Here is a 20,979-nt window from a genome sequence, read left to right on the forward strand (position 1 = left end):
AAATGTATCTTATATATGAGATACGCATTTAATTATGATAACAAATCCATTTAATCACACACTGATAAGTATAATTAATTGTTCAATATACAATAATCAATTAAATTATATGTCAATGTAATATATATATGTATGTATATATATATATATATATATATATATATGTATATATATATATATATATATATATATACTGTAAAATAATTATCAAAGTAGTTGTAATCATGCTTATAATCATCTTATAATAATTACAAAAATATAAAAATAATTTTTTTCTTTCTACAGTGATTACTTAATTATTATAATTGAGATCAATGAAAAAATAGACATAGAATGCATTTGCTCTCTCTTAAAAACGCTCATGTTTATAATATATAAGTGCTACTTTATACTTTATATTATTACATTTGATTTTTAAACACTCACTTCAAAATTAGAATCAAATTTATTTGATGCAATCTTCAGAAGTTATGTGTCGCTATTATCATGTTCAATCTGATCAAATAAAAATATATTAGTATTTACGCTTTTTTTACTTTTTCACCACAATATATCAGCAACAACGCTTCTTTTTTTACTTCGAAATAAACATTTATCAGTATTTATGATATCGTTAATGCTTTTCAAATGTTCACAGAATCAAAATAAACAATATAAAAAAATTAAAAAATTTTATAATTGCTTAAGTGAGTAAACGTTCAAAATGAAAATGTATCCTTAATGTCAATCAAAATGAATATTATAATAAAAGGATCAACGATTACAATATTTTTATTCGTCTTTATTCATCATTTTTCTTCGTCGTTTATTTTTCACGATATAAATATTCATTGCAACATATTATATATGCATTCAGCTGAAAAATTATGTGTTAGATGCTTTCATTTTACATAAAAATCGCAATTGTAGGAATTTGATCTCTTCCGTATTGAGTTTCACCACACCTTCTTGATTGTCGATTGAAAGTAAAGTGCCGACGGCTTCACGATCTTCTCCTAGAATTACTTTGACTCGATCGCCACGCGATGGTACTACAGGTTCCAATTGTTCACATCCTAAATTAACAACTCGGTCTTCGGTAGGTAAATAAACGGTGCACATACCGCCCTATAAAAAATAAACATGTTATTTTTAAAATATGTATAAAAGATGTATGTGTGTGTATGTATGCGCGCGCATATGTATTAATATGAATATCGCAATAATTATAATCTTATATAAATCTTATATATCTAGAGTTGACAGAATTACATACAGAAATTCCTCGAATGACAGCTTGCTGTCCAGCAAGTGCAGGATCATCATGAGAGTCACGAATGCGTACTTCAATATCTGTCGTATGCCAATCTGAACCACTTATGCTAGAACCAACACCTGCATCCAATCCAGAACCAGGTGTTTGTGGATTGTAAGGGCTACCTGCCACTCCTATAAAAATTACAAATTATGTTATACACACAAAAAGTATTATCTTTATTCATTCATTAAGATCTCTTTGTCATTATCACATTGCTTACCAGGTGTCATAGGACTGTAACTCATCGGAGATGGTGTTGCAAATGCTCCATGAGGACTGGTAGTATATCCAGTGCCACTTGGGGACGGAGTAGCAACATAACCTGCAGGACTCGGACTTGCGGTAGCGCTGCCCGCAGGACTAGGACTTGGTTGATATGAGCTAAAGCTTTGTTCCGAACCATACATGGTGCCTGGAGTTTGTGGGGTAAATGGTCCTCCAGTAGGTGGATATCCAGGCGCATAACCGGGAGAACCACCCTCTTCCATACTGTACCCATCAAAATCGTTCGTTCTGGCGGGTGTGTTAGTAACTGCCGGGTCCCAGGCTCCTGATTGTCCTGGAGTTCGCGAACCATCATGAGATGGTGTCATCGAACCATAATGAGGAGTGCGAGAGCCATCTGTAACATTAAAATTAAGCAAAAAATTTTAAATTATTTCAAGTAAAATAATTATATTATACATTATATTATACTTACTTTCGTACATAGGTGTTTGAGAACCGTGCATAGGCGTCTTCGATCCATCTCTCGCATACATCGGTGTTTGTCCACCGGCTCCATAGGCTGGAGTTCTGTTGTAACTGCTGAAACCGCCATCCTTTGTCGGGACACCGACGTTCGCTATGTGAGATCGATCGACAGAAATCGTTTGGCAAGTGGAGTGCAGCTCCACGCGTGCTGTGGTCTCTGTCGCATCCTTTACAATACCCACGTTTCCTTTGTATGGTCCACCAGTTATCTTAATAGTAGTTCCAATTAATTCCCTGTCGCGTCTCGCACCACTACCGCCACCACGACCTCTGCCTCTTCCACCTCCACCACCTCCTCGACCAAAACCACCTCTATAAAAACGATTGATAGTTTAGAAATAAAATTTAAAAGTGTGAATATATTTCGAGTTTAATAAAACAGAATAAGAATAAGAAACTAACCCACTGGGATGCATTGGGGAAGCAATTCTAGGTGACATAAATCCTGCCACTGGTGACATGGAATTTATAGAATTTGTCTTATTCCCACCAGATAGTTGTAAATGTCTGGTCTTGCACACAAATATACCACCATTGTCGACGAACATTCGCGAATGTAAAAAAGCAAAACTCCTATATAAATGTTTAATTTCACCACCTCGACCTGCATGCGGCCCGTCAACCACCTTAACAATATCTTTCTTTTGTATGGTGTTTTGTTGCGAATCCAAAGCGACCGCGTTTTTATTCTCTCGACGCTTCGTAAGACCCTGCGGTCTCGCTTCGACCACTTTTCCATGCATAGAAAGTACATGGAAATTCTCACGTTCCAATCGCACGATGACGCCGACTGTTTGTGTATCAAGTTGTACCAAGTCACCCCATTGGAATTGTCCTAAACTATCGACGCCAGTCGCCATGTCAGAACATAATTGTAAATCCCTTGGAAGAACCTCAAGTTCATGCATTGATAAATCAGAAAACAAAACTACTCTATTTTGTTCTACCCTGACAATCAAGCCTGTATCGCCTTCGTATCTTCCAGCTACAACCTAAATAAATTAATTAAGAACAATATTGTAATATAATATTATAAAAGAGAAATTTCCATTTTAATAGAAAAAGCATAATTGATATTGCAAACATTTTACCTTTACGTGATCGCCCTGTGTAAAATATTTTCGTAATTCTGAAGCTTGGAATTCCAAAGCTTCTTTGAGTTCTTCATGCTTTGGCATAACCATAATCATGTGTCCATCTATGGAAACGATTTTTCCTTGTAGATTTATCAATTCACCTTCACACACTTCTACATTATCTCCATTACTAAAGGAATGAGTTAAAGCTTGATCTTCTTTTCCAGAAACACCAGTTCCTGGTGCACCACTTAAATCTATCTCAACACCTTCTGGTGCTTCTTCAAATCTCTCTAATTCGGAAAGTGTAGGTTTAACACCTTCTGCGATAATAGCACTTGTGGTGAAATTCTTATAAAGAAAGCTGTACAAAATAATTAATCACAATAAGAAACCATGTAAAAATATTAAAAACAAAAAAAAAAACATTATAGAACACAGCAGCAGGATGAAACAAACCCTTTTCGACTATATCTATTTCCTTCAAAAATCAGAAAATCTCCATCGCTTGTAACCTCTCCACCAATAGCACGAATAGCTTCAGGATCAAATGGTTTTGCCGGTGGTCTTCTTTTCCTTTTGCGTTTCAATGCTTCGGATTCGCTCTGTGCTGTTCTCAATGCACCACGGGGTCTAGTGTAATCTATTCTTGGCAATAATTTTAGATGAACCTGGTTTTGTGCTAAGTCGACATAATCGACTTGAGCTATATCATCCTTATAAATGCCTCGTTTCAAACGGACCCATTGTTTAGCTTTTAAACCAGTCTGTTCTTTAACAACTCGCAACACATCTGTCATCTCTTTAATCGGTACCATTTGCTGCTTCCATATACCCATTCTGAGGTTTCCAACATTTTCGATAGCAGCTTTTACATGAGGCTGCTTGTAAGCTTCTATATAAATGTAACCCTTAACACCTTCTGGAGCCACAACGGATTTTATCTGGAGAGGTTCACCTAAAATTTTAAGAAATAAAAAAATACTTATAAAGATATAATGATAATGAGAAAAAGATTTAATTTTTTTTTAATTTATATCTTACCCGAAAATTGATATGTAATAAATTTTCGCATCAATAAAAGCACAGTAGATTTTTCTTCTCCTATACGACATTTCACCATCCACAAATTAGGATCTTTTACACCGGGCAACAGAGTTTGCTGAGTAATCTCATCACTCATTTCTTCACCACCATCGCCAAAATGACGAACAGCAATCGATTCATCAGCATATTTTTTTCTAAGGTATTCTTCAATTTCATCTTCTTTCTGTGAACTAATAAATATATTTATTAAAGACTCAATTACTTTTATTTAAATAAAAATTAATTAAGTTGTATAATGTCCTTCTTCACAAAATTTTAATACTTACTCCCATAGATTTGTACCTCTACGTCTTCCTTCAATCTCACGTGCAGTTGGCCCCAATTCATCCACTTCGTTTCCTACAATACCAATTTCTTGGGCACCTTCCTCCCAATCATCATCATCCTCAACTTCATCATCCACTTCAGCTTCATCTATAATAAAACCACCAAATCTATCTTTCTTCTTTTTTTTCCTTGGTCTATCGTCGTCTTCTTCTTCTTCTTCCTCATCATATTCACTGCTACCCAAGTCTTCTCCTATAATCATAAAATATAGAAAATAATTGTAAAAAAATTTCTTATATTTTATTCAATGTTAAAAATTTTCTAATTTATACCTTCAGGTTCCTCTTCTGGTTCAACAGTTTCTTCATCTCCCGATCTAACTTCTTCTGCCTCGTCTGCCTTTGCATCTCCATCCTCTGAACTACAAACAAAATAAACATGATACATAATTAAAAAAAAATATATTTCAACATATATATATATGTATGTGTGCATGCTACATGTATGCTATATATAGCATTCATTTAGAATAAGACAAGCTAATTTGAATATATGTCAGAGATATTAAGAATTATATATATATATATATATATATATATATATATATATATATATATATATATGATGTATGTACGTAAATAATTCGAAATTTGCAATTTTGACTAACCCAGATGGTGATCGAGAACGTGAACGAGACCTAGACGGACTCCTGGATCCAGAACTTCGCGAACGACTTCCACCATCGCTTGCACCTGCACAAGTTTCGTTATAAATTTTTCACATCAAAAACTGATAATGCTATTATCACTTTTTTTGTCAATTATTACCTTCCGAATCCGACATTTCAAGACTGATTGCTGTTGTTTGCTTGTGAAAATAAAATGATATAGATCAGAGAAACGTATTCTCTAAAAACACAAAACAAGTCTCCGAATAAGATTGGAATAAATAATTAGGACCTTGGACCTTGGAGTAGTACAAGTAAAGTGGCGCTTCTAACAAAAATTTCTAGAACTCTAAAGGAGAAGTTACTCAGAAGGTAAGTACAGAAGTGTCGCTTCCGGTTTAGACGCATCGTATCTAGATATTCACGCTTTATGATTGTTAATTTTCAACAAACAGCTTGAAACAGCTGTTTAATTGTCATTATTCATAAATGTCAGATATGTTCTGAATTCGAAGATGTATTATATGTTATCTCAAACAGGATTATTTCAGCAGAATTTTACTTAGAATAATTTTTTGAAATTTTATGCTATTTTCTTTCAATTTTATTTTATATATATCTAAATATATATATATATATATATATATATATATATATATATATTTAAATTTTATATTAATTTCATCAGATATACAAATTCAATATTCGCACTTTATCATAAAAAAAATATAATAGAATGAAGAGAATAATAGAATGAAAATTTATTTATAGCTAGCATCTCAAAATTTTCTATCATAACTTTTAAAAGACTTATATAATATAAGCATTAATAAAGAATTCATTATATAAGGTTGAATATTAAGAATACCTAAAAGAGAATAAAATGTGTGAAATATGGATCTATCAAATGCTGGAAAATTGCCTAGGTAACAAATAAACAACAGGATCATGATTACTGTCGAGTATTACTTATATTTTTCGAATACATAAACCTGGTTTCAATTTCAACATGTCCGATATCGCGGAAAATCTTCTCATACAGTATTATGGATTGTCCACGAAATCGGAAACTGAAAAATTTCTATCAATTCATGAATGCGTGAGCAATGTGGAGAATGACGTAGAGAAATTGATTGGCGAACAATCGACAGTGGATACAGCAAACGACAATGACACGTCCAAAGAAACGGAAGAACAGGTGTGAAATTTAATACAATTTGTCTTTTGAATATAAGTCGATTAATTAAGTAAATATATGTAATGAAATCTTCGTATTATATATTTGTAGGAAAACGATGTTGAGAACGAGGAAAGAAATTCCGAAACTGATATTCCGACGAGATCCTCTCGAACATTAGAATGGGAAGAATTAGAAGACGATGAAAAAACTTCATCTAGTTTCGATATTATTTTCGGAGAAAATACAGTGAGCAATTTATATGAAAATACCAATGCTTCTTCTGGCAAAGAGAAACAAGATCTTATCTTACACAATGCCAGAGCCATCATTTTAGGTACGCGAAAAATTACGATACAAATTTCTCTTGTCGAATACATATAAATATCATTTTTTTTTTTACTGTAATACGCAAAAAGAACCAGAAGACAACGAAGGAAACGATTTATATCTCTCACTTAACGAAGACGCATTGCCGGATAGTGCTTCAGATGTTTCCTCAATAACGGAAGAGAAAAAAACGAAGAAGTCTCCAAATACAAGTATCTCACCCTCGACGCCACCGCCAAATAAATCTCAAATATACAACGAAAACTTTGTAGATTTAACGAGTGCTGGTCTTACATCGTTTCCCATTGAAGTGATCGAAAAATATCCTACAATACAAGTATGAATACAATACGATTTATAACTAATTTTAAAAATTAGAAATATATGCAAGTTTATTCCAGGCGCTTAGAAAGTGACTCCGATTACATCGATTAAGATATTTTATTCTATTCTTTTTCAGATGCTATATTTAGAAAATAATAATCTCTCCGAGCTTCCTAAAGAGCTTTTCGTTTCTTTGTCATATTTGCAATGGCTAGACGTTAGAAATAATCAATTGACAAATTTACCTACGAGTATTCGATCACATCCTTCGCTGGAAAGCATTCTGTTACAAGGAAATAAATTCGAAAAATTGCCATTAGAACTCTGTAAGTAAATGGACAGATGTATAATAATTATTTTTTTTTATTAATAAGTAATTATTTTATCAATTATTTCTATCCTCTTTGACATCCATTTTTTTTATTTTTAAAATAATAATTGAGATACTGTTTCACAGGCCTGGTACCAAAACTTAAAATACTCAATGTAGCACATAATCCTATCATTACACCTCCAAAGGATATTATAGCTCTTGGATGTTCGGGTATTCTCAACTACCTCCGAACTGAATGGAATAAATTGCATCCGGATGAGCCTGCGATATCTGTGGAGCGTAAGAATATCAAATTTATATATTCTAATTTCCCATCATAACATAAACAAATGCATTATCAATTCAATTTAAATTAATTAACAATTTATTAATGATTATTTGAATGAAACAAACTGCTAAATCAATATAATCGCCAATATAAATTACAATCAAAACAAATTTATTTTAGGAAAAATTGAACCAAAATTATCAACAATTTTGTGTTATCAATCTCCTCACCAAAAACGTCGAAAATTGTCAAAAATTTCACAGCGAGCATCGAAAAGCACCAATGATATCGGTTCGTTCAAGGGCGTTTCGGTCAGGAAGAGGAGCAGAGCTTACAAACCCAGTAATAGGTATAACAATTCGCAAATTAACATTTTCCTGGAGAATCCGATAAACGATACGTATTGTATCGATGATACAATGAGTTCTCTTTGCGCGTCATGTGCACGAAATCTTGCTGACATTCGATACAAGAATGAGAATAACATGAACGAAAATAAAAGTGATGATTATCAAGATAAAAAATGCGACGACCAATACACATTTTTAAAAATGATATCTTCGTGTCATAATGTTAGCAAAACTTGCATCAGAAGAGAGATCGCTGACGTGGATGCGAAAATCTTACACTTAATCGGGTCATCGCCTAGATCATGTTATGTTAGACGAAATGTTACGGGATTGATAACATATAAACATTATCCCGGAAAAGAATGCAGAATTCGAACAATCAGTAACGAGACTAAACACATTACGCTTGCAAAATCGGGTAATCCCAAGACATTCAATGAGGAGAAAAAGAAATGCAGAAACACCGAACCCGCGGAATTAATTTTCGATATTGTCACGAAAGATATGCAAAGAATGCAACTGCGCCCAATGCAACTGAAAGATTCGCACTGCATATTATCGTGTTTGGAAAATTATCTTGGTATCAAAACCGATAAGATATCTCTATAACTTTTAATCAATATCTATATGAATATCATTATATCAATATCTATATTAATTATATTTTCTCTAATAATAATAATTATATATATATATATATATATATATATATATATATATATATATATAATAGCAAGAAATTTAAAGATAAAATATTGCAAAAATTTATCTATGTACGATAAATCCCTTGGAAATTTATCGTAAAAAATATTTAAAGAATTATTTTATCGCAATTACTGTTTTATTATTAAAAAATATGCAATGGGTATTTTCTGCATTTAGATGCGAGAATAAAGGAATCAATATTGCTATGGAACAGCAGATGCAATGGATGTCTAAAGCGAGAGAATTATTCAATGCACAATCGGCAACAATTCAAAAAATTAAGTAAAACATCTATCTAACTTGTTCTCAATAATTACAAATAGTACACATGCAAATAAATTGTATTATACATAGAGATTCGGACGCTATAAAAGAATGGAGACGTGATAAACGAAGTTTCAGTAAAAGTATGGAGAAAGTATCGAGAAGAAATGAAGGTATATAGTAATAGAAAAAAAAATAGAATTTATAATTTATATTCTTTACTCCTCGAAACACGAACACAAAATACGAAAATATCCGCACAATCGTATTATAATTCGTGATATATTTATTTGTTAGACGATATTCCATTCGCAATCAACATCATAGATTATCCTGCGATACGGAAACAACCACAAAAAGCGGTATAATAATTTTATTTACATATTTTATCTGAGAAAAAATAATAAACTAAAAGAATTTAATAAAAACAAATTTTCTACTATCCAATCTAGAAAGAAAATGCGAATAACCAGACATATGAAAAATTAAGATTTGCTGCATCAGTGTAAGTGAAATATTATACATTTTCAGTCATTCTTCAGTATAACTTAACTAAACATAATTATTTTAGAAATATAAATAACAAGATTCAAGAATTACTAGGATCCTTCCAAAAATTTGAAATTACGGAATCTTCAGAAATATTGACACCTAAATCCAAACAAAAATACCTACAAACCAAGATTCAAAAGGTACATTGTTATGTGGCGTTATATCGCGCATATTTTGCAATTAAAATTTTTTAAGAAAATAATTACTATTTGATTTATTTCATAGCTCTCACAATTTCAAAAAGAAGTTCAAAATCTAAAAAGATTCAACGAAATTCTATCAGCTCCAATGAATTCTCCAAACAATTAATCTCAATGTTTTCTGATTTTTATTCAAAGATGTTATACTTTTACATTACTATTCATAGAAAATTCCAAGCTTAGTCAGTCTTGAGGTATTTATTTAAATAAAACAGTATTAATCACACACGCATATTACAATATCAATTTCATGCCCAGTTTCGGAAGCACTTATCGAGGCTATTGGACAGACATATTTCTGTTAATATTATAAGAAACAAACTTCTTAAGAAAATTGGATTTTTGCATTATATTCCACAAATATATCATATATATTATCAATGTACATGTGGTAAAAAAATATTAATAAAAGTGAGTGTTCCATGTGTATTTCTAAAGTATTTACAAAAATTATTAGAATGAAAAGAATTCACACGGGTTCTTTCCAATCCCCTCATCAGTGCATTCGATTCTTTGCTGTTATCGTTATATTCAGTATAAAAATTCTAAAAGCCATTATCTTTCTCACCAGCAAATATATGTGCGATAATCACAAATGTTTTTTTTTTCTTTTTGTACATGGCACTTAATCAAGTTTCATAACAAAGTTTGCATGTATGTATTGCATAGAATTCTCTTAAAACAACATAGTAAATTATTATTATAATCAGTACCATCGGAGGCAAATAATCTATCTCATGAAAGCAAATAATCTATATCTGTTGTGATTAGTTTTTTTAATTCTGTACATTTCGTACATTTTAATGCATTTAGCTTGTACAGAGAGATATAAAAAAGGATCAACTTATTAATATCTTAGTAAAGATATGATAAAAATGAATTATATATATATATATATATATATATATATATATATATGTATATGTATATAACGTGCGTTATTGTTTACATTATAATACTGCGCTTTCTATTTTGCATTTGCTTGTGGTGTTACTTGTGATATAAGAAAATCTTTTTTCTACAATGATTAATATATTTAATTAATAATGTATTTTCATAAAGAGATTAAAATAAATTAAAATATATATATATATATATATATATATATATATATATATATATATATATAATGCTGAATATGTGACTTTAATATAGAAGTTAACATCTACAATATCTTGTTCATATGTTCTCTGTTCATATGTAATAATAATTGATTATGATAAAGGAATGATACCTTTTATGTAAGTGTCTTATATACTTTATATACCTTAGTACACATTTTGTAATGGCATATATACATATGTATTGCACACGCAATTGTAAAGCCGATCAAAATATCCGTAATAAAAACTATAAAATGAAAAATTATGTATGTATAAAATCTAAAAAGCTTTCTCACTGAAAATTCTGATGTAAATACTGCATTTATAGTTGAGCAGTAAACATTACAAAAATTTTTTTTGGATAATATACATTAGACAAGAATTACATATTTAAAATCTGAAGCAATATATTTTTTATGTGTTTAATATCTGCAATATAATATATATTATAAGCATTTGAAAGGAGATGTGTTTTAAAATTATATTCGATTATTTTTATACATGGTTTTGATAAAAAAATAGTTTTCAATGAATTTAAAAATTCAGACAACTCATTAATGAACACACATACTGGCATTTTGCATAGCATATACACGCACATACTCTCTCCTTCTTCATATCTCTTTTTCTCTATTCAAAAATTTTATACATATACAAATTATTAAAATCAATAAGATACTGAATTGTTATAATGTTGTATATAGATGTTGTAATATATAGATGTGACTATTGATAAAGTAAAGAATCGAATTCACATATTATGTTGAAAACAAATCTTGTAAATCAATTATTGCACTATGTATTCTTATGAATGAGTTTTTTAATATATTGTTATAATTAATGAAATATCATTGATATTAAAATATGATATTAATTAGCATCAATTATATGTACATATTTACTTGTATCAAACAAAGATTTCTGAAGGGTTTGATACATACTATAAGACAGATTATATATCAGAATATTACTGATATCCAGTTGCATAACATACCTCTGAAAGAAGTACACTTTTTTTTTAACCTATCGCATTAGTGTGCTTACAGTTTAAACAAAGGCGCTCAATTTTAATAATAGTCTCTTAGATTATAGACTATTAATTATTTCCCTAAGAAAACATCGTTTTTTTAGGAGATGGTCCAAGTAAATATACCTTGTTGACGAAGATCACCGGAGCACTGATTCTTTGTTAGAAACTTCTACACATAGTCTTAATTCCAGGATATTCCTCATGTACCGGATTCAAATCAACGAAACCTAGCTTGCCATAAAACTCATGAGATTCTTTATCCGTTGATGACAGTGTTGTATGCACTCCAAAAGAACCTGAAACATGTAACCCTATATAACAACATATAGTATTAAAAAATATCAAAATGATATTCAAGACCATTTAATTATATAATGAAAGGAAACCTAAAAATTCGATTTTTAATAAAGATCGAATTTTATATTATAAATTTTATTTATATAAATTTTATTATGTTTCAATAATGAACTCGTACCGTTCGCTCTTAAAGCCGCAAGAATACAAGTTATTAAACGTTTACAAATAGATTGATCTGTTACACTTGATAATACAGCACATATAAGTCTCGACGGATGTTGCCTGCATAATTGTTCTGTCACATCCGGAATAAATGAATGGAAATATTGTATGGCATCCTGCGCAAATTTTAATTTAAAAATCGTCAGTATAAAAATCATACAAAGAATATACAAAAATACAAATGTATATAAAAAATCATTGATATTCGGATACCTGAACGTTTTGTGGTAACTCGTTAATGCTATTATCTAAGGGATACTTCATTCGCAATTCAGGGATCCAGGAAATAGCCATTTTCTGGTTGTGTGATTTTACATTTAGCGCAGCCATTGCATAACCCACTATACCGTTTTCATCCTCAACAACCATACACAACTCTGGGCTCAAGGTTAAATATCCTCCAACAAATCTAGATTATAAAAATAATATCTATTAAAACCATTTTTTTTTTTTTTCAGACGAAAAATAATTATATGAAAGAACTTTGATAAAATTTGGCTGCGGAAGATGCGAAAAATTCTTGAGAAAGAGAAATTAATATGTATTCACTTCTGCATTAACGTTATACCTATCTGCGACAGCTGATGAAGTTGTACAATTATTAATTTGATTGCAAACTGCATAGACTGCTTCTTCATCGCTAGGTAAATATGGCCGTATTGAATATATTTTACTATTGGGCACTTCTGGTGCTTTATAGACAAATAAATCATTGCCACTGTCTACTGGAATCAATCTCTAAACATACAAGTGATATATTCTTCAATGCTTTATCATTCTTATGATTAGCTAAACAATAAGAGAATTAAACGCACCTGTAAATCAGCTGTAAGTCCACCGCGGAAAACCCATGGTTCTTGGTCTCCACTCATAAATGTTTCTTTCCAACCATTTGAAAACCCTATAGCCCAAAACATAAAATTTTTAATAAATCACGAAACACTTGAGTTAAATATTCGCGCTATGCATAAAATTTAATTTCAATTGGCTTCCACTGCTTGAGTATCAATTTTGCTTGAATTTTTAACATGCAAAGGTACAATTCGATTGGAATCTCATGCTTCTTTTTCTCGTTTCTTTCTATTTTGGAATACCTTTCCGCTTTTCAAGTCAAAGTATAAGAGAAAGAATGATCCATCCAATCGGACAACTAAGGTGCAACAAATTTTATAGATTTTAAAGGAAAGATTGAATAGAAAAAAATAAAAATTTTATAGAAATATTCGCAACATATAGTATGAATAATATAATAGATTATAAAGTTGAAAAAATTATACAATGTCAAAAAGTTTTAGTTGCAAATATATTGTTTGATTTAAAAAAAGTTAACATTAGTAAATAAAGGAAAAGAATTACAGATATCACATGCTGCACCAAAGCTCACGCAATACTAAACTCTTGAAGCATTGGATTAGGATATAGGAAAATTGGAATAATAGTCCAGTTTGCCAATATGCGCCTGAAATAAAATTCTTATCACGCCTGAAAAGAACATAGCTTCTGAAACTAAAACAAATTAGTGCAGGCCAGTTGGCAAAAGACGAATAATAGTTGATCATTTAAGATAAAAAAAAGAATAAATTTTTACACAATACTATTGTTTGCAATTCATAAGACATTATCATTTATTAAAAAGATATATTTAAAAAATCGGAAGAGTTATCTTTTATCGCAAATGACCAAAGATTTGCAGATGGGACATGTTCAAGAGCTTATAAGTTTCTGGTTGCTAAACTGTGCCAATTCTACATAATTTTGTGATGGATCTACTTCAGAGACACAAAATTATTAAAACCATTATGTCAAATATTATTAATTCAACTGATACTCCATATCTTTGTAAATTTGGAAAATTTAATATCTTTAAAATTAAAAAATTTTATATATTCATATAAATTGACGAATTACATATAAATGTGTAAAAAATAAAATATTATTAATGAAATTATTATGAGAAGTATGTCCATCGTCTATTAACACGAAAATGAATGTGCTTTATACACATTGATATTTCGAGCTATTATAACGCCGCTTCTACGCGCATATTTCTCGCTCAATTTGTTAAACGAGGTGGTCTTTTATAAAATCCCAAACAAAATTTTAAAAATACAACTATATCACTGCAATGTTTGGAATTTTATTATTTCGCGCGCTTTCTGCTATGTTACTCAAAAACTGAACCGCATACATGTGTAGCTGCCCTGGGTAAACGTCGTCATCGTCGATGGAAATCTGCCAAACGCTATCAACAAGACAAAAAACACAGAAATGCAAGTTAGTGAATAAATTCAAGCTGTACAGATCTTGATCATTTATATTCTGCAGGAGGATGTTCACTATAATAAACTATTTTAAGATTTAGATTTCATCTCAGTTTTATAATAAATAATTTGGTAAATAAAAAAGATCATATTTATTAAAAAATAATAAACATTAAATCAATAATTTAATATTGAAAATAATTGTATAAGAAGTGAAACATACATAAACATATTCCTGCTTTGTGTTATCTGCAAAGAAAGTCGATTGATATGTTAATAGCTGGTTTAAGTTTTTTAAATTCAGGATTTTTTTGTTCAGCTCCTTAAAGATGTTGTTGAATGTCATCTCATAAAAATCACTGTGTTCGCTATTGCTACAAATGATCTTTTCGCTATATGTGCGGGAAAGCCACATCAATTCATTTCATATTTCCAATCAAGTAAATAAATAAATATATATATATATATATATATATATATATATATATATATATATATATATATCATCTATGAGTTAAATTTAGATCAAGAAATTTGGAGCACAGATAAAACATTTTAAAATATAAAACATTTTTTACTAATTGTATAAAGTATAAATTTCAAAGTCAGAAATTTTAAAATCAGAAGAATAAGTGTTGTGGCTTGCCTATTTGATAATTGTCAAAATAAATCAGCGGCCATTAGTCAGAATCGTTTTTAAAAAGGTACAAAAATATTAAAAATGAAAAATGCCAATATTTTTATACAAGTATCAATATTGTGTATGCAATATTGTGCATATTTATAACATATAATAGATTTCAATAAATTCCTGTCTATTCACGCATTTTCTCTCAAAAAATATCTAAAATGTATGAGTATAAATTTATATATATTAAACGTAATTCTGACTTACAGCAAAATCTTTCCTTCATGTAATACAATGCATTTATCTCTAATGCGCAGAAACAAATGCATATTACGAATTCACGAATGTCCAGATTGAGATATGTGCATTTCCGAATATTACTGATAGTAATGTTACTAATTAATATGCAAATTACAAAAGAGAATTATATTGTATTACATTATAAATGCAATAAATAAACAAAAGAAATTCACTCTGTCATCAAAGTTATCATTTTTTTTAAATGAAAGAGCTACAAGTTTAAAAAATGTTAGATTATGCTTCTAAAATAATATTACCTTTTAAACTAAAAGTACATAAATTTTCTTTCCTTCTGTAATATATATATAAACGATTCGAATATATTAGAAAAAAAGCAGAAAATTATATGGAACGTTATGTATCAAACGATCAGTAATTTACGGATATTAAAAAGTAGCTATGTATAGCAAATTTTCATGGCACAATACATCAATTTACAAGGAAATAACTCAATTATTATATTAGTTTTGTAATATAAATACTATAATAATATCGATATCATGATAAATAATTCTTAATTTAATATTCAATATATTAAACTTATAAATAATTTTTATATATTGTGCTTAACATTGCCAAATTTTAATTTAAATTTTATGTAAAACTAATATTGAACAATCAATTATAGTCTTTTAGACAACAAAAAAAGCATCATAAAAAATATTATTATAAGCATCCCAATCTTAAGATCAAATCATTGAAAAATATTATCCTTGTAAAAAGATAAAGATATATAACAAAAAATAAGAACGTTCACTTACCAATACTCAAGATACTTTTGTTCTGAAATATATAAGTATATAGATAATAAATTATATTATTCCTGAAAGAAGTTGAAACAACAGCACTTGTCTCCAGTACAATAGATATAAATTTGGTCAAAATTCAAATCGAAAAAACTAATTTTTATAAAATAAATAACAACTTTATAATAAGATCATCATGAGAACATGTAACAAGTAACATATATTTGAAAAGTAAAACTAATAATATCATAGACTTGCAAATGCATACTTTTGTACCAGCATACTAGCATCTCAAATTGACTTTCTTTATAAAGGATAAAAATAGTAATAGCAAAATTATATTTGCACGTTTATCAATTCTTATTTTGATTCATATAAATTTCTGATATCTGACAAGATTTAACATGTATATTGAGTATATAAGATATTGTGTATATGTATAAGACAATAATTAATATAAAATTTTGTAAAATTAAAAAAATTATTTGAATTAGGCAAATTTAAATTTGTGTATAAACATATGTATTTAAATTTTCTAGAAGTTATAATAATAATTATCAATAATTTTTGCAAATTGTGTCATGCCTTAATTATATTCCAATGTAACTTTATTTGTTTTTTTTTCTTTGTAAAAAAAGCAGATTATTTCTTAGAAAGAATATTTAATATATACAATTTTTAGTATTGTCAATATATCAGATAATATTTTATATAAATCAATGTATAAAATAACTTACCCAGCCATTTCACGTAACTATTTAGGAGAGACACAACTCCCCTCATATCCCATACATACGCATACAGATCATATAACAACTCGCGATTATTACAGTATGTGAGCCTTTGGAATAATCTATTTACCGCATTACACATGTCATTTAATTTAGCCGCACGAAGATGCCATTCTTCAATCTAAAAGATTAAGTACAAAAAAGTAAGAAAGTTATATAACATGAATAATAAATAAGAAAGTAAATTATTTCGTTCGCAATGTAACTCACATCTGATTCAGATGTTGGTTCTTCGTCTTTAGATTTTTTCATAACAAGATATGCGTTACTTTTTAGCCAATTAAATTCTTGCAGTAGTTGAATTCCTTGACCGCCATGTTCAAACGGTAAATAAAATAGATCGCATAAAAGTGATAAATCTTCAGGCGTGAGTTGTTTATCAATATCCACAAGTTCTTGAGATGTCACATCTGTATTATCGGAACTTTCATGATTTTCGCTATCATTTTCTATTATCATTTGTGTACCATTGACTGTGGGAGAAGTACCATCTACTTCCACTTGCATACTTCCAGAAGCTTCACTGCATGTCTGACAAACAAAAGTTACACGATTATATATGCATAATTAAATTTTCAAAAATTGTAATAACTTACAGAAATATTATCTACCATAGCATCATCTTCTGTTGGAATTTTTGCTATATGCGCTGGCGAATTGTTTGGAGTTGTATTACAATCCATAGGTTCTATAGACGATAATCCTGCTGACGGTGGATCACCGTCTATAGTGGATAATGTAGTTAAAATGGGTTCACTGACCACCTTTATATCCGATACTAAAGAATTCATCACAGGTCCAGACGAAGGTTGTGCAAAGCTATCACTACATGTTACAGTTGAGCAAACTTCCGCCAACGCTTGAAGGTGATTTGAATTCGTTCCAGCGGTAGATGTAGCAGAAACTGTGGTTGTTGTCGTCGATGTGAGACTCATACACGTGTTGACAGAGGGTATTATTGGAATAGGTATCGTAGGCGCGACACATGGTTGCGGTTTGGCTATTACACCCCAGGCCGCCTTCTTTTTGTTGAATTCCAATAGCCATTCGCTGATTGCATTTTTCAAAGCGTGTCGAGGATGGTACATATTCGGTGATAATGTCGATGGAACATCTTCACCGAGAACACCATCCTCTGTTTCGGTTTCTAATTTAATATCCGCCGATACAGTATCGTCTGCAATATAATTTTCATCAGTTTTTATATATTTATTACTAATACATGATTGTTAAATTCTATATTGTTTGCCTCTTTTTTTAATACATTTTTAGACATAACATGTAAAAAATAGCAATTGTTTAACATAATTCAATTGTGTAGACCAGTTGTGTAGAAAGCAAAATATTCGATTCCTGTCCTAAACATCTTTGACCGATATTTTTCTTGTTTAAAAGTTTATTGTCCAAAAAAAAAGCTCTAGAAAATAAAACATAATAAAAAAAAATCATACTTAAACTTAAGTCTCTTTTCCCATCCACATTGCATCTACTCCATTGAGCCAATGTATGAATTGCTATGAAATTCGCTCCATATTCGCAATTAGGATTAGTTAAAACTCCTCTAAGTTTAGGTATAAGATCAGGAGAACGACCAGAATATGGTCCGAGAAACACTCTTTTCTGATCATAATCGTTAGCATGTAAATTATCCCAGATAACAGGTGGCCTCCTGAGTACTTCTGTGATTTCTTGGATGGATTCTACAGTTAAAAGTCTTGATATAACTTTAGGTCCAGTCCACATTATATCGATTTCCTGAGCTAATTTACTTCCAAGAGTATTGAGATATTCTGAAGACGCGACATTTGGCATTGCACGAGTCGCGCAATATTGCGTAGGGCACAAAAGAAAACGAGGCTGACCGAGATGTTGAAAAATATCGTTTGTAACAGAAACCTGTAAACAATAAAAAAAAAAAATAATATAAATTATTATGAAACATTAAAAATATAAGTGTAAGAAAAATATAAAATTATTAATTTATTAACATTGAACTTGCTGTTAGATTATTTGAATACTGTATACATACTTGAGCATGTGCAAATGACTGAAACACTTCTTTGTCAGCTTCACTCATTTCTGGCTCTATATCATCAAATAACAATGCAAATGCTGTGCAACCAAACTGACTAACTTGTTCCAGCTTTCTTTTCAAGGCAGTGACTTCCTTTGAACTAGAATATGTGATATCTAATCCTGGAGATAATGCGTAATAAAAGGTTATCCCATATTCTCTAGCAGCTGTAATCAGACCAGTCAGATGTTCCGCTTCTTCAACTGTGTACAAATCTCTCCAATAAGCACGATGTTTGTAATCATCTTTTGGTGCATACAAGTAAGAGTCCATTCCCCATTTTTTCAATCTATATAATTCAGCATAATATATATAATGCAATTGATATCAATATATCATATTACTAATACACATAAAATTGATATGCTCAAATTAATGCTCAATTTGAAGAAATAAAATAAAATTAATGCACTTAGAAGGCAACAGAAAAACAATATCATATCTACAATCTATGCAAAAATAAATAAATTTTTTATTAAAAGATAACATAATATATTTCTCTTTGACAAAAATATTAATATTTTCATTATATAATTAATAAGAACTGTGTTTTTTCTCATCTTTTTGAATAATATATGAAAAACACAGGACTGCTTTTTATTGTAAAACTAATTACTTGGGAAATTTTAAGATTATATATTATATCCCATGAAATGTATCCAAATAATGATTGGAAAATTTTTATAATTCAAATTAAGGCCAGTGAAAGAAATCCAATTACTATACTCTCTTGACAGATATGTCAAATTTCCAATAATTCTCTTCTATCATAAACTTATTCCTGAGACTTACTTTTGAAAGAGATCCTTTCGTTGCTCGGTAGTCCACGGTCGACCATAAAAACCTGAAAAATAAAGAAATATGTAAATAGGAAAATAGGAAAATAATGAAATATATTTAGCAAAGGAATGAAAACGTCATATTATAAGAGAGACGCGAGGTCCTTTGCTTGTCATAGCCCGATCGTGTACAATGAAACATCTCCACAAAAATACTAGTATTTTTAAACCATTTTGCGATATGTCTATATACCTTCCACCACACCGCAGATGAAATTTCCATTCTTCGTATTCAGATTCGCGGCCCCATTTGTCTCGGTCATTGCAGCTCGCGAGATGTACTTTGTTTTGGGATCAAGGAGATAGAAAAATGGCCCGAGGTGTTGTAAATCGAGAAAAGGGAAGGGAAAGAAGAGGAAGAGAAAATCGGGGAAGTAGTCTACGAGAAAGCTGCACGAAGGGTGTACGACGTTACGACAATAAAATCGAAGAAAGCGATTGACATATGTACGTGTTGCTATACGTACAAGACGCGACACAGAAATCTCATTGACATTACTCGGGAGCAGCTGAGATTCCGAGAAAGTATGTAGTATGGGAGCGCGCGCAGAAGCTCATAAATATGATGACAGACAGACTGCACCCGATGTACGCTAATCGATACCGCCGAACGATCTGTCGATCCATCGAGGTCGCAATCACGGTGGGAAAAAGAGATGATGCTTATTCCTGGTATTCATATGACAGTCGCGGAAAAAATTTTTTCGCGAAAATTAAGATCAGCTTAAATCAGCTGTAATAATAAAAGCGTATTTTAGCTCGTATACGTCATGTATGTTTTTCGCCTAAAACGAGGCACATTTTTTCGAAAATATATATCATATTTAGATATATTCTTATATTGTTACCGTCATCTAGTCAAACTATTTCAAATTATATCGATTAATTTAATATTACATGAGTAATTAAGAACTTTTATCTATAATTTAGAATATTTGTGACACTGTCGAATTGTCAGATTTGCGCTAGAAATTATTGGAGTAGAATAGATTTTCGAACACACCTAGGACGTGCTTT

At 30.2% G+C, this 20,979-nt stretch overlaps 3 protein-coding genes across 10 annotated transcripts; 1 reads left to right on the plus strand and 2 right to left on the minus strand.

Moving 5' to 3' along the window:
- Nucleotides 1-760: 760 nt before the first annotated feature.
- On the minus strand, nucleotides 761-5,457 carry LOC126850237 (transcription elongation factor SPT5). Its single transcript, XM_050593004.1, has 12 exons — nucleotides 5,328-5,457; nucleotides 5,168-5,252; nucleotides 4,833-4,921; nucleotides 4,500-4,752; nucleotides 4,171-4,403; nucleotides 3,586-4,084; nucleotides 3,142-3,490; nucleotides 2,453-3,042; nucleotides 1,998-2,362; nucleotides 1,518-1,919; nucleotides 1,256-1,428; nucleotides 761-1,107 (listed from the first exon to the last, which is right to left on the minus strand). The coding sequence occupies exons 1-12, from the start codon at nucleotides 5,341-5,343 to the stop codon at nucleotides 865-867; spliced, it is 3,297 nt and encodes a 1,098-aa protein (XP_050448961.1). The 5' UTR covers nucleotides 5,344-5,457; the 3' UTR covers nucleotides 761-864.
- On the plus strand, nucleotides 5,410-10,727 carry LOC126850262 (E3 ubiquitin-protein ligase LRSAM1-like). Of its 4 annotated transcripts, XM_050593079.1 has the most exons (12): nucleotides 6,042-6,365; nucleotides 6,456-6,681; nucleotides 6,764-7,011; nucleotides 7,135-7,324; nucleotides 7,456-7,611; nucleotides 7,781-7,949; nucleotides 8,833-8,937; nucleotides 9,010-9,092; nucleotides 9,217-9,281; nucleotides 9,372-9,424; nucleotides 9,491-9,611; nucleotides 9,697-10,727. In XM_050593079.1, the coding sequence occupies exons 1-12, from the start codon at nucleotides 6,177-6,179 to the stop codon at nucleotides 9,778-9,780; spliced, it is 1,689 nt and encodes a 562-aa protein (XP_050449036.1). In that variant the 5' UTR covers nucleotides 6,042-6,176; the 3' UTR covers nucleotides 9,781-10,727. The 4 variants fall into 4 exon arrangements, 2 of the variants coding, with proteins under 2 accessions (XP_050449036.1, XP_050449037.1); XR_007687525.1 differs by lacking the exons at nucleotides 9,372-9,424; nucleotides 9,491-9,611; nucleotides 9,697-10,727 and adding an exon at nucleotides 5,410-5,539 and having other exon boundaries at nucleotides 6,094-6,365; nucleotides 7,781-8,530; nucleotides 8,833-9,092; XR_007687524.1 differs by lacking the exons at nucleotides 9,372-9,424; nucleotides 9,491-9,611; nucleotides 9,697-10,727 and having other exon boundaries at nucleotides 7,781-8,530.
- Nucleotides 7,458-20,574, minus strand: LOC126850242 (protein O-GlcNAcase). Of its 5 annotated transcripts, none has more exons than XM_050593022.1 (14): nucleotides 20,156-20,574; nucleotides 19,916-19,967; nucleotides 19,079-19,412; nucleotides 18,501-18,945; nucleotides 17,646-18,226; nucleotides 17,260-17,580; nucleotides 16,996-17,170; nucleotides 14,512-14,565; nucleotides 13,139-13,224; nucleotides 12,892-13,061; nucleotides 12,537-12,732; nucleotides 12,280-12,439; nucleotides 11,928-12,100; nucleotides 7,458-7,602 (listed from the first exon to the last, which is right to left on the minus strand). In XM_050593022.1, exons 1-13 carry the CDS (start codon nucleotides 20,223-20,225, stop codon nucleotides 11,964-11,966), a joined length of 2,781 nt encoding a protein of 926 aa, XP_050448979.1. In that variant the 5' UTR covers nucleotides 20,226-20,574; the 3' UTR covers nucleotides 7,458-7,602; nucleotides 11,928-11,963. The 5 variants fall into 5 exon arrangements, with proteins under 5 accessions (XP_050448979.1, XP_050448980.1, XP_050448981.1 ...); XM_050593023.1 differs by lacking the exon at nucleotides 7,458-7,602 and adding an exon at nucleotides 10,809-11,770; XM_050593024.1 differs by lacking the exon at nucleotides 7,458-7,602 and having other exon boundaries at nucleotides 10,809-12,100; nucleotides 17,661-18,226.
- Nucleotides 20,575-20,979: the final 405 nt, after the last annotated feature.

This window comes from Cataglyphis hispanica, chromosome 6, assembly GCF_021464435.1.
Source record: "Cataglyphis hispanica isolate Lineage 1 chromosome 6, ULB_Chis1_1.0, whole genome shotgun sequence".
Taxonomy (NCBI): domain Eukaryota; kingdom Metazoa; phylum Arthropoda; class Insecta; order Hymenoptera; family Formicidae; genus Cataglyphis; species Cataglyphis hispanica.

Bases quoted from the DNA above. Each gene is read 5' to 3' on its own strand.
- LOC126850237 (XM_050593004.1), bottom strand. The intron at 4,753-4,832 runs GTATAAATTAGA...TTATGATTATAG, and splicing joins ACCAGAAGAGGAACCTGAAG to GAGAAGACTTGGGTAGCAGT. The intron at 4,404-4,499 runs GTAAGTATTAAA...TATATTTATTAG, and splicing joins AGAGGTACAAATCTATGGGA to TTCACAGAAAGAAGATGAAA.
- LOC126850262 (XM_050593079.1), top strand. From the start codon at position 6,177: ATGTCCGATATCGCGGAAAATCTTCTCATACAGTATTATGGATTGTCC. The intron at 6,366-6,455 runs GTGTGAAATTTA...ATATATTTGTAG, and splicing joins CCAAAGAAACGGAAGAACAG to GAAAACGATGTTGAGAACGA. The intron at 7,612-7,780 runs GTAAGAATATCA...AATTTATTTTAG, and splicing joins GCCTGCGATATCTGTGGAGC to GAAAAATTGAACCAAAATTA.
- LOC126850242 (XM_050593022.1), bottom strand. From the start codon at position 20,225: ATGACCGAGACAAATGGGGCCGCGAATCTGAATACGAAGAATGGAAAT. The intron at 13,225-14,511 runs GTATGCGGTTCA...TTTGGGCTATAG, and splicing joins TACCCAGGGCAGCTACACAT to GGTTTTCAAATGGTTGGAAA. The intron at 12,733-12,891 runs GTATAACGTTAA...TTTATAATCTAG, and splicing joins TCATCAGCTGTCGCAGATAG to ATTTGTTGGAGGATATTTAA.